General features: G+C 56.8%; 6 protein-coding genes across 6 annotated transcripts; 2 read left to right on the top strand and 4 right to left on the bottom strand.

Annotated features, from left to right (window-relative positions):
* Positions 1-292: 292 nt before the first annotated feature.
* On the bottom strand, positions 293-636 carry RPS21 (40S ribosomal protein S21; the record flags this gene model as incomplete). The annotated part of the gene is made up of 3 exons (XM_056206189.1): positions 293-306; positions 359-575; positions 622-636. 3 exons carry the CDS (start codon positions 634-636, stop codon positions 293-295), a joined length of 246 nt encoding a protein of 81 aa, XP_056062164.1.
* A 428-nt stretch (positions 637-1,064) lies between these two features.
* OPT8 (OPT super) lies at positions 1,065-3,311 on the bottom strand (the record flags this gene model as incomplete). Its single annotated transcript, XM_056206188.1, has 4 exons — positions 1,065-1,622; positions 1,648-1,806; positions 1,833-3,221; positions 3,249-3,311. The coding sequence occupies 4 exons, from the start codon at positions 3,309-3,311 to the stop codon at positions 1,065-1,067; spliced, it is 2,169 nt and encodes a 722-aa protein (XP_056062163.1).
* A 110-nt stretch (positions 3,312-3,421) lies between these two features.
* utp15 (U3 small nucleolar RNA-associated protein 15) lies at positions 3,422-5,095 on the bottom strand (the record flags this gene model as incomplete). The annotated part of the gene is made up of 1 exon (XM_056206187.1): positions 3,422-5,095. The coding sequence occupies one exon, from the start codon at positions 5,093-5,095 to the stop codon at positions 3,422-3,424; it is 1,674 nt and encodes a 557-aa protein (XP_056062162.1).
* Positions 5,096-5,332: 237 nt separating this feature from the next.
* Positions 5,333-7,237, top strand: MVES1_001338 (uncharacterized protein; the record flags this gene model as incomplete). The annotated part of the gene is made up of 1 exon (XM_056206186.1): positions 5,333-7,237. The coding sequence occupies one exon, from the start codon at positions 5,333-5,335 to the stop codon at positions 7,235-7,237; it is 1,905 nt and encodes a 634-aa protein (XP_056062161.1).
* Positions 7,238-7,377: 140 nt separating this feature from the next.
* MVES1_001337 (uncharacterized protein) lies at positions 7,378-8,430 on the top strand (the record flags this gene model as incomplete). Its single annotated transcript, XM_056206185.1, has 1 exon — positions 7,378-8,430. One exon carries the CDS (start codon positions 7,378-7,380, stop codon positions 8,428-8,430), a length of 1,053 nt encoding a protein of 350 aa, XP_056062160.1.
* Positions 8,431-8,444: 14 nt separating this feature from the next.
* Positions 8,445-11,552, bottom strand: cys12 (cysteine synthase; the record flags this gene model as incomplete). The annotated part of the gene is made up of 2 exons (XM_056206184.1): positions 8,445-9,910; positions 10,319-11,552. 2 exons carry the CDS (start codon positions 11,550-11,552, stop codon positions 8,445-8,447), a joined length of 2,700 nt encoding a protein of 899 aa, XP_056062159.1.
* Between the last annotated feature and the right edge of the window lie 267 nt (positions 11,553-11,819).

The raw sequence follows: 11,819 nt of genomic DNA, 5'->3' as shown, positions 1-11,819 counted from the left end.
CAAGACACGCAGCAGCTAGGGTACTCTTATAATATCATTTTGTTGGCACGGGGCCGGACTAGAGCTACATGCAAACACTTAGACGAGCTGCTTGCCGGACCAAACGCTGTGGAGGTCTACTAGTTAGTCATGTTACGCGACGCATCAGGGCACAAAGACGGAATGTAGCAGCGGTCTGACGCTCGATCAACTCATGGACAAGAGTTAGCAAGCTCTTTAATCCGCTGTCGTTACTGTATGCTCCATAAAAAATGGAATCCTGCCCTTGGCGTGAACTGGGCCATGCCCGTGCCTAGCGCAGACTGTCTGGAGCAATAGCTGCTACCTCCGTCCGTGTGCACCTGTCAAGTATACGTACAGCCCTTCTGCTCCAGGATATGGTTCAAAGAGTCATCGCTCTCGCCCATGTGGCGGACGCTGCCGCAAATGGGGACGTTCAAGTTCTGGCCGGGGATGATCTTCCCGCTCTCGTCCACCTCCGCGATGGCAATCTGGACAGAGGCGTGGTCCTTGGCCTCAATGAGGCGGCCGGTCGCGGCGCACTTGCGGGGGACGTAAAGGTCAACGAGCTCACCCTATACAACAGTTAGCTCTGCGCACACAACCGCGCCATATACGTACGTGGTCGTTCTCCATGGTAAAGTGTGTGGATACGAGACGCGGCGAAGAAGGCCGACGCTCTGGGCATGATCACGTGCACAATACAGTTTCATACTACATGACTAAGCGCGGCGCCCGTGCGCGGAGCGGGGCCGCCAGGGACCACCACGATGGAAGTGCGTACATTGCAGGTGCTGACGCGCAGCATCACTACCGATTCCAAGTAAAGATGACGTGTAGCGCATGCTCGAGCGCAGTGGAACGCGTGCTTTTGAAGCTCGACGGTACGTTACCAAAAATAAAATAAAATAACAGCAGGCGTCTCCAAGTTCGACGTGAGCCTTGCGGACCAGTCCGTTGATGTGCACGGCACGACGGACTACAACACGGTCCTGGAAAGAATTAAGAAGACGGGCAAGGAAGTCTTGTCTGGAGAGCAGGTTGCGTGACATCTAGAGTAGTAACTATGAACAATTTCCAGCACACCCGTATCTGCAGCCAAAGCATGTCAGCGGCTTGACGTTAAAGCTGGCGAGCATCAGCCCAGCAACGCTCGCAAATCCCTCGCCCAGCACAAAGCCAGACGCAATCACAATGATCAGGAGCGCGTTTATACTGCCTGGTGCGCTGCGGTGCCGCCGATTGTACACAAATACAAGGATTCCACCCAGCAAGCGCGCCAGGGAGAAATTCGGCGTGTTCATCATCCCTGTAGCAAACGCAATGCTGCTTGGGAGCCACATTGCGTAGCGCTCCCATAGCGGCACTTGCTTCTCCCGCAAAGGATCCGGCTTACCCTCGGCCCACGCCGCGCGGCACGCACGATCGCGGTGCATGTGCCTGGCGTGCGCAATCGCACGCACAGAGCCCGTGATGGCAAAGAATACACTAAAAAAGAGCATGAATGCAGGAGCTTTGGCTGGCAGGGACCCCTTATTGATGAATCGGGCCAAATTGAGCCACACATTCGCGGTGGGCGCGGGAAATTGGGGCCCGGGAATAGTGTACGTGGAGCGGTAGAGCTGCTGTTAGTTGCGGAAAACGCACAGTGTATCCAAACACGGTTATGCCGACCCCCAGCAGCGACCCAATAATCTGGCCACGGAACTGGTTCCATGGTGCGACGCCCACAAGGAACCCTGTCTTGTAATCCTGCATTAGCTCGCCCGCTTGCATAGCGCCAGCCTCGGCAATTGCGCCAGCGATCTAGCGTGAGCGTGGCTGCAACGTACCAAATTTGCGACCACATTCCCTGGCTGCAGCACGCCAAACAATAGCTGGCTAATCTTTGCGACCCCGCTCACCGGGTTCAAGTCCGTCTCGCCCAATGCACGCACGGCGAGCAGGGAAAATATGCTCGCGAGCAAAAATGCAATGCACATGGCCCATGGCGCAATGCGCAGACCAACAGCGCCGGCAATCGCAATGACGCCGACGGCAGTTGAGATCAGCAAGCCCCAAAGCACCCAATTCATCGGCGTTCCGCGGTGTGCCTCTTCGTCTTCGTCCTTGACTGCTGCGGGCTGTGGCGGTGCGTCTTGTGCGAGCAATGGCGCATGCTCCTGCGCATGATCGGGCTGCGGCGAGTGCTCCTGCTCTGCACTATCGAGCCACAGAGACACGTCGCGCAGCGAGCCTGCAGCGATAAGCGTGGCGATGCCGACCACCGCTTCGGAGCACATGATGGCAAGAGCAAGCCAAATAATCCAGCCGCGAGCGCCGTACTCGGCATCCAGCGGCTCCGCCGGCGCCCAGCCGAAATGCGCGGCCATCGGCCCGAGGAATGCCCAGCCGACCAGTGCACCCGCCGTCATGCTGACACAAGTAGGAAGACCCATGATAATCCCTTGTCCAATGTAGCTGAACGACGGGGTAAACCACCAGCCCCAACGTGTGAGTGTATCGCCATGGGGTGCCACGATATCGAAAATCGGAATTGCGTACAAAACGGGAATCCATATAGAGAGGACGGTAAAAAGACACGATACTGCGAGCGAAACACCAAGTGCCATCCAGTTCCGTTGCGCATCGCTGTCGTTCACATCGGCGGCCTCTGTGCCTTGGAGCGGCGGCGCATCCTGTGTCGCCGCTGTCGGTTCGGCACCGGGCTCCGACTGCGTGATGGGCCGCTCCAGCGGGAGTCTGTGCAGAAGCGATACAAGCTGCGCCGTGGCAGCACCGCTAGGGAACGGCAAGCGCTCGCGCAAAATCATTGGCTCGCGCAACGGACTCGCGAAAAAAATGCCGGTGAATGCGAGGCCAAACGTCCAGGCCCACAGTGCGGTCTGCGAAAAAATTAGCGGGCCCACTCCATCCTGTGCAGGATCGAGAATAGCAAAGGCGGGCAAAATGCCGATTGCACCGGAGACGAGTGGCAAGCTACCAATCGCTGTCGCTATTGTCTGGATCATCACATTTTCTTTCGCCGTGAGTGGCGACGAAAGCAACACAATCTTGTGTCCAAATAAAGTCATGGAGGGCGGAATGAATTTGAATATTGCGTACCCCATTAATGCGCCCTGCAGTGACATGGTGCTGATCCAGCCGGACTGCAGCCCAAGGTATAAATTTGTAAACGTGATGAGTGCGCCTACAAGCGTGCCAGCGACAAGCGCGCGGAGCTATCGTTAGTGCTTTCGCATACGTACGCTAAACTCGTCGTCGCCTCGCCAGAACGGTATGCGCTTTGCTGGCGCGCCTGCACCGTGCATTGCTTTACAGGTCGTTGCGCGGGCGGAGCGGCAAATCTCCACATGGCAAAAGCGGCGCCTCCACACTGCAGCGTTCGCCGTTTAAAGCTTCTGTGCAACACCTATGTACACTATGCAGACGCGGCGCCCAGTGCGGACCGCGCAAGGATCATCTCCAGTGCACCATTTACTTGAAATAGCTGGTTCTGGAGCCGCATTTCTTCCGAGAGCTTTGCCCAGATACGCCCGAACAAGTCGTCGATAATCGGCGACTGCCCCAGAACAGATGCATACGTATCGATCACCATGTTCAGTGTATCGCATACTAACGAGGTGTACTGCGGGTTCGTAGCGTGTCGCAAAAGAAAGCGCAGCAGCGGCTCGAGTGTGACGTCATCGCGACCCGAAATGGCGCGGCGCAGTCCGTCTGCCTGACCGCTCGGCGAGCGACGAATGAGCTCCATGATCAACGCAAAAGTGATGCCCGCAGGCACGCCATGCTGTAAACTCGCGTCAAGCGCGTCGCGGTACCGGAAAGCCTTGAGCAATTGGTCGTACTCTTTCAGCCGCTTCCGCCGCGTAGACTCGACAGAGAGCTCCTCGGCGCGCGTCGCGACACTTGCACGCTGCGGCGCATGCGCAGCAGGCGATGTACCGTCAAAGAAGTGCTCGTAGGCGCCCGTGCGCAGCGCCGCACGGCGCCGATCGCGCCGCTCTACCTCCGAGGCCTTGAGCTCGCGTTTCCGAATGCACAGCGTGCCGTCGGCCATGCCCGCAACAATATGGCTCTCGTCCGGACTCACGGCAAGGCTCAGGATGGGCGCGGGGTAGCGCATCGTGTGCGTGACACGGTAGTCTTGTGCGGGATCGTAGACCTTGACGAGGTGATCCAGGCCGCCGCTCAAAAGGCGCATCCCGCCGCATCCCGACTCGCTTGTAAAGCCCGCGCCGGAATCGGTGGAGAGTGCGAGCTTTGTAATGGTTTTTTGGTGGTTCGAAATTGCATGCGTGCATCGTCCGCCGCTAAGCATGTCCCATACACGCACAACAGGACCGCCCGCGCTCAGAGCAATACCGCCGCCGCCAGTGGGGTAAATAAGCACGTCTTCTACGGGCGCGCCATGCTCCATGCGCATTGCTTCGCCGCCGCGCTCGGCCATACGCACATCCCAGAGACGCACAGTGGTATCGTACGAGCCTGAAAAAAGCAAATTTGGGTTATCTGGCGAGACTGTTGCCGCGCGTACATAGTCCGAGTGCCCCTCAAAGCGCCGGAGTTCAGCTTGCGCAGGCATATCCCACAGCCGGACGCTCCGGTCGTCCGACGCGGTCAGAATCTGTGTCGGGTCGATCGAGAACTTGGATACATGCACCGGGAGGTTGTGGCCATTGAAGGAGCGCAAAATCGTGCGCGAGTTGGTATCAAATACTTGGACACGTCCCGTATCCTCGCCCGCGACAAGGAGCCGCGCATCGGAGCGAAAGTGCGCGCTGCGTGCCACATCCTTGAAACGCATAATCGTTTTTACTACACGGCTCGTGCGCATACTGTATATCTGCATACGTGTGCCTGTAGTCACCGCAAAGCGGCTCCGTGAGCTGGACTGCGCACTGGGCGCCTCTTCCACCGCTGCGCTCGCCAAATGACTTACCGGTGGAACGAAACTCACGCACGTCACAGGCGCAAATTCTTTTAAAAATACAGGCGACTGGAACTGTTTTCGCCAGTACAAAGATTCGGACGGGCCTTTAGTGCCCGTCGGCGCTGCGAGCCCCGCTTGGGGCCTCAGCGGCTGGTATTCCATCGTGATGCGAACTGCGCGGCGGGCGGCAAATTTTTTGTCGCACACGTGATGCTGGGTTGTGCCTCCACACAAGGTGCCTGCCACGGCCTCCGAGGGTCTGGCAGATGCGTTGGGCTTGCCCAGTTGCTTACTAAATTACTGCACGACGTAGGAACTGCGCGTGCTGGGCCAATCAACAGGCACATGTGCCACGCCCAAACGCGTTGTAGCACACGCCGTGTTTCAGCACATCACACCATGCCGCGCCGTTATGATTCGGTGCCCTCTGCGCCTGAGGAGGATTGGGGCCCACACGCCGCAAAGCCTAGGAACATGATAAATACACCCCAGCGACAGCGAGCTCGGCGTGTACGCCCGGAAGCTCCGAGTCCGCCACGCCCGGCTGTGCCGCAGAGTGTCTTGAGCTCCGGCCGCTCGAAAAGCACGGCAGAGCCCCCCTCGGACGACCTGCAAACACCGACCAAAAACAATGGGTACGCATCGTCTCTGAATAGCACACGCACCACTCCTGAAGTCCGTCAACCGACCGCTGCACGACGGCCTCGTCCCTTTAGCAACCGTCAAAGTGTCGCACCGCGCAAGGGGATGGTTGTGCTACACCCCATGCAAGCCGAGCCTGACGACTATTTGCATATCCCCGACAAGAACCCAAATGAGAGATCTATGCGCCCATCAGTGCGCGGCGTGATGAATGTACTGACTTTGGTTGTGATTGCGCTGGCCTTGTTCATGCTTTTTGCTGGGTACCCCATCATTGCCAATATGGAGCATGTCTACAATAACAAAAAATTGAATGCTGCCGAGGTGGTATTGAGCGAGAATGCGCAGATCCCAACGCGCGGCCTAATTGATTCCGACACGCCGCAGAATGCACGTACCTGGCACAGTGTGACGGCCAAGGAAGACTTTGATCTTGTTTTTAGTGACGAATTTACGCAGGATGGCCGCACCTTTTGGCCAGGCGACGATCCCTTTTTTGAGGCGGTTGATCTGTACTACTTGGCTACCCAAGATTACGAGTGGTATTCCCCAGAGATGATCACCACCGTCAATGGCCGTTTGCGCATCACGATGGACAATTATATTGTACACAACACTAATTTCCGGTCAGGCATGCTTCAGACCTGGAATAAGTTTTGTTTTCAAGGTGGGTACGTTGAGACGAGTGTCGTTTTCCCCAAGAGTCCATCCACACAAGGCTACTGGCCTGGTTTCTGGCTCATGGGCAACTTGGGCCGTGCTGGCTACCTGGCGTCCACCGACGGCATGTGGCCCTACAGCTACGACCAATGCGACGTTGGTATTTGGAAAAACCAATCGTACAACGGTGTGCCAGAAGCCACCAAGGATGCAGGGACGAACGGCGATGCTTTTTCGTATCTTCCAGGCATGCGGTACCCTTCCTGCACATGCTCCAACGAGGATCATCCTGGACCCAACAATAAAGTCGCACGCTCTGCCCCCGAGCTGGACATTTTCGAGGTGCAGGTGACCAAAGGCGAATCGTTCGCGTCGCAGTCTTTCCAGCTCGCACCGTTTGACTACAAATACAACTGGTACCATAACACCTCTGCATGGCACATTTTCGACCCCGACGTCACCTCCAAAAATGTTTGGAGTGGCAGTAACTTGCAAGAGGCACTTTCGTGCGTTACCAAGGTACCCGACTCGGCCTTTGAGGACACAGAAGGCGTGCCGACCAAAATCGGTGTCGAATACAATCCCGACTTGGAAGGCAATGGCGATGGCTACATAACCTACTATGTCGATGGGAAGCCATCCTGGCACATGGACAAGGGTGTGTTGTCTGGAAACGATCGGGTGCAAATTGGCGAGCGCATGTTCCCGAAAGAGCCCATGTACATCATTGTCAATCTTGGTATTGCCAAAGGCTTTCAGTCGATCAAATTCAGCGGCGAAGACAAGGTCCAGTTTCCTGCCCAAATGGAACTGGATTACATACGCGTATACCAGCCGAGCGACAAGTCAAGCGCGCGCTACCATACATGCGATCCGCCCGACTACCCGACTGCGAATTTCATCAGCAAACACGCAAATTTGTACCAAAACAACAACCTTACTCAGTTTACCAAGGCAGGCTACAAGTGGCCGAAAAACACCTTCAACGGAGGAAAGTGCTAGCCGTTCAAGTCCAGTAGCCTGTACAGTGCGATATACTTTAGTAAACAAATGTTGTCCCTTCGCTTGCGTGCCGTGCCGTTTGCGACGCCCGTCGATGCGCTTCACTCCCAATTCGGCCGCGAGTGGGTTTGTTTGCGCACATGCTTAGCGAACCGACGGAAGAGACAGTGCCATTGCATACTAATGGAATTGCGTCGTCGTCCGAAACCGGCGAGGTAATTACACCCGCGATAGAAAAGTTGCACATGCATTGGTCGTCACACATGGATCAGTACAGCATCTTTTCGCACCCGTCAAACCAATCGGCTTTGCCGTACCTGATATCTTCTCAACCACGCATTGCGCAGCCTTCGCCATGGCCCGCAGCGCAGGGCGGCGCGAGCTACGCACAATCAGAACCCGCCGCAAAGATAGCACGAGAAACACGTCCTCTTCCGCGCGATGTGGTCGCGAGAGGGGGATGGAAGCTCGATGATCATGCGTATGGCCGTGATCCGAACTGGCGCGAAGAGCAGATTTCCTTTTTGCACACTGCCGAACGGCCAGAGTCGAGTCGGCAAGCTGCGATCAAACCCGCACACTACGCGGACAGGGCAGAAGCGCAGCGTACAGCATCTGTGCATCACGCTGCAAATGCACCGAAAGATGCAAAAGAGCGCACTGGAACTGGTGCGGAACACATTGACCAAGGCCTTGTCCAGCGCGTCGTTCCTGCCGAGCTCCGCGCCTATTTCGCTCCACCAAGCACGAGCAACCAGCCCCACTTGGACGCATTTCGCGAACGGAAACACAAGTTGGAGCGCGATGCAGCACAAGGTGATGCAGCGGCACTTGCCGAGATTGCCGAGGCGCGGGGAGCAAAGCGCAAAGCCGGCTCACAAGGCCTGCTCTCGGATGCAGAAAAGAAGGCGAATCACATTGCCTCGGAGCAGAAACGCCGCGCGAATATTCGCAAAGGATACGACATGCTGAGCGAAGTGATTCCTACCCTCGTAAAATCGCAAGAAGACAACAGCGGCGTAGCTAATCTCAAGGATCACGAAGGCAAGATTAGCACACACGGCGAGATCACAATTTTGGAAGAGGCGGTCGATTATTTGAACGAGCGGCTTTTGGAACACCAACATCTTCTAAAGCGCAAGGCAGAGATCCAGCTGTATTTGCTATCAAAGTACAGCGAAAAGAATAGGTAGACATGTACAGGGTACTATGGCACGAATAGGATATCAGAAATATCGACGTCGACGTGCAGGCCAAGCGCCTGCATCGCTTCGTCGTTTTGGAACTTGGACAAGTGGCGCACGCCAGAGTCAGCGAGGATGGTCACCACGACAGAACGCGGCAAATTTAGCGCAGTGTCCTCGAGCGACGACAGGGTTGGCTTCGGCTGCGCCGCCTTGAGGCGAAGTGCGGTGCGCACTGCAGCAACGCATTGCACGGCAGAAGAAGAGCCGAGAAAGAGGCCGTCGTGCGCTGCGAGCCAACGCGACATGCGCACTGCTTCGTCGTCCGTGACACGCTCAGCAGTGTCAATATAGGGAAGCCCCTTTTCCAAGTTGCGCGTCAAGCGGTTGATCCCGATACCTTCCACGACAGAATCAACCTGGTGTCGTCTGCGGGTGCCTTCTGACTCGGTCGGGCTGTACATGACGCCATGGCATACGCGGTTATAGAGACCAGATCCCTGCGGATCCGCCGCGACAATGAGTGGCGCGTCGTTTTTGTCGGCATGGCCTAGAGATGTTTTAAAGAAGGCGGCGACACCCGCCAGCGTGCCGCCTGTCCCTGCACCTGCGACAAACGCATCGATTCTGCCACCCGTTTGCTCCCATATTTCAGGACCCGTGTGATGGTAGTGCGCCCAAAAATTCGCTTCGTTTTCGAATTGATCGGCAAAAAACGCGCGTGCATATGGCTGGCTGGGATTGGGTTTCCAAGCTTGGGCGCGCGCTTTTGCTTCCTTTACATAGTGGCGCGGATCGACAATTCCGCGTGGGCGAACGGTCTCGATCTTGGCACCTAGTCGACGCAAAAGCGTGACCTTTTCTTCCGCGACATCGTCGGGGACAATGATGCAGCAGTTGTAGCCTTTTGCACGCGCCAGTGTCGCGATGGAAATACCTGTAGATCCGACAGTTCCTTCGAAGATCCACGAGCCGACAAAAGGGACGAGCGTGTTGTCTTCCTCGGCCTCGTTCAAAATCTGGAGCGCGACACGGTCCTTTGGGCTACCGCCCGGATTAAGGTACTCTGCCTTGCCGAGAATTTCGCAGCCAGTCATGTCAGAGAGACTATTGATGCGCATTAGGGGCGTATTGCCAATCATACCGGCGACTCCATTCACCGTCTTTCCACTGCGACGCAGCTCAATAGGAACAAATGCATCTTCTACTTTGTTTTGGCGTGTGTCGCGCCGTGTCCATCGTCGGAGCCGGTACGAATAGCGTTTGCGCAAAATAGATTGGTGGAAGCGTGCGAAAGCCATGGATCCAAGACCCACAACCAGGCCCACGACCAATCCAGCGCCGAAACGGCCGACCCCGTGGCGTTGAAATGCGGCAAGGATGCGATCCATCCAGCGCTGCATGGATGCAAGTAAGGGAAAAAAAAGGCGCTCGGGCCACGACAAAAAATGTTCCCAATCCGGGAGTCGAACCCGGGTCTTGTCGGTGCCTCACAAGTGACAAATGAGAGCGACATATACTAACCGTTGTACTAACTAGGAGAACAGTTGAGTACACAGAACAGTTCTGGTGTATATACAATACATGATCAACAAGCATGCTCCAGCGTTGATTGCTGCTTTACCGCGTTTCCCACGTGTCGTTGCGCGTGTGAGTCCATCCACGCCGTCCGCAAGCGACGACGCGCTGCACGGGTCAGCTAGCGAGCCTCCACATACCTGCAGCCAAACTTTGCACTTTTCTGGCACGAGTGGAGAAGCAACCATTGCATCCAGCCGATCCAAGCAATGCTGCAGCACATTTTCCTGCCCACCTAAAGCATCGTCTGCTGCGCCGTTTAAAGTGCAAGATTGAAAATGCAATCCCGTGAAGAACTGTGCCGTGTCCCAGCAGGGACCTGCGAGCAAGAGCAGCGCACAAGCCGCCTCCAGTTCCTGCGGCACAATCGCAATCCAAGGCCGTTCAGAAAGCAGGAGCAGACGCAACCACTGAGCGACGCATTTTTGCCCCACCACTGCGTCTGCACAGAACAGTTCGCCCAAAAACCGTGCGGCGTCGACCACAGCCTTGCTGTCGAGCGCTTGTGCTGCGAGTTCGCCGCGGTATGCAGCCCTTTTCGTATGCGGCGAGGGAATTTGGAGCGAATGTATGGTCCGGCGCTGCATTCCTGCAAGTGCTGTTTCTAATTTCTGATGCAATGCGTGCACAAATGTCCATCGCAATACGGTCGACGTCGGCGCCATGTCCACGTTCCCCGGCTGTCCTATCTCCAGGTGTAAAAATGGCAGCTTGCGCGTGTCTGCACACGATTCCTGTGCCACCCAGCGATCCGTGCAAGCGAGGAAATGTTTGCAAAACTGGGCGGCGAGGTACGGCCGCGCAAATGCTCTATTAGCGTCGTGCACCACCATGTACCAAACGGTGTGTACAATGTGCAAAACAATTTTCTCTGCGGCCTGTACGCCGAGCATCCCCGATACGCGCTGTGCCCAAGCTATGTGCGCCGCATTCTGCGGCATCTCCATCGTCTCGCGCGATACGCTCGAGAGACGGAAACTCGGCGGAGAATAAGTAAAGTCTTGTGTGGTTTGCGGTCGCCATGCATTCATGAGCAGCATCAATGTGTGCTGTGCAGCCTTTTTGGCGATGGACGACGCGAGTGCCGGATTCTTGGCGAGCGCCTGGTCGTGGTCCTTGGCGCATGCGAGTGCCGCAAAGGTCAGGTCTAGTTTCCAGCACAGCTTCTCGAGCGCGAGTTGGTCGCGCGCGAGCAGAGTGCTAATGTACGCAAACTGCCATTCATGGCGCACCTCGCGGCGTACACTGCCCATGCACAGCTCGCTGCGCGCAATGAGTGACTCGACGTCGCCAGCTGGAGGCGAGACAAGAATGCAAGGCGGCGCGGGCGAAGATGACGCAATGTGCAGGGTTGGCGACGCTGGATCGCTGCTCCTTGCAAACATCCCGCCCGGCGTGCGCTGTGTGCGGCTGGGGTTTGTGAATGGGGACATGGACGACGGACTGCGCGGTGCTCTGCGATCCATGTCGCGGCGCCGAGGAATAGGCCGTTTGGGCGTGCCAAGGTGCGCGGGCAGCGGCTCCGTGCGTACCGCCGTGCGTACGCGCTTCATTGGCTGGGCATGGCACGGAGTGGGAGAGCTGGTGGTGGCGATGCCCAGAAGTGGCCGTTTGCGCGACGCTGCGCTTGGGCTTGAGCCGTGCAGTGTCGTGGTGTGCTCCACGTGTGTCTCGCTACTGCTTGACGTCGTGTGCACCGCGGTGGTGCTGCCGCGCGGGGTACGAAGGACGTGGAAACGCACGCGTCGCATCTCAATCGTGCGTATCGCATGGTGCAATACGCGGCGGTCGGCCATGGTGGATGAGGGTGCGAAGCAAGC

The sequence above is a fragment of the Malassezia vespertilionis genome, chromosome 2 (assembly GCF_029542925.1).
Source record: "Malassezia vespertilionis chromosome 2, complete sequence".
NCBI lineage: Eukaryota > Fungi > Basidiomycota > Malasseziomycetes > Malasseziales > Malasseziaceae > Malassezia > Malassezia vespertilionis.
Note: the sequence above shows the minus strand (reverse complement) of the source record. Positions and strands in the feature narration are given on the sequence as shown.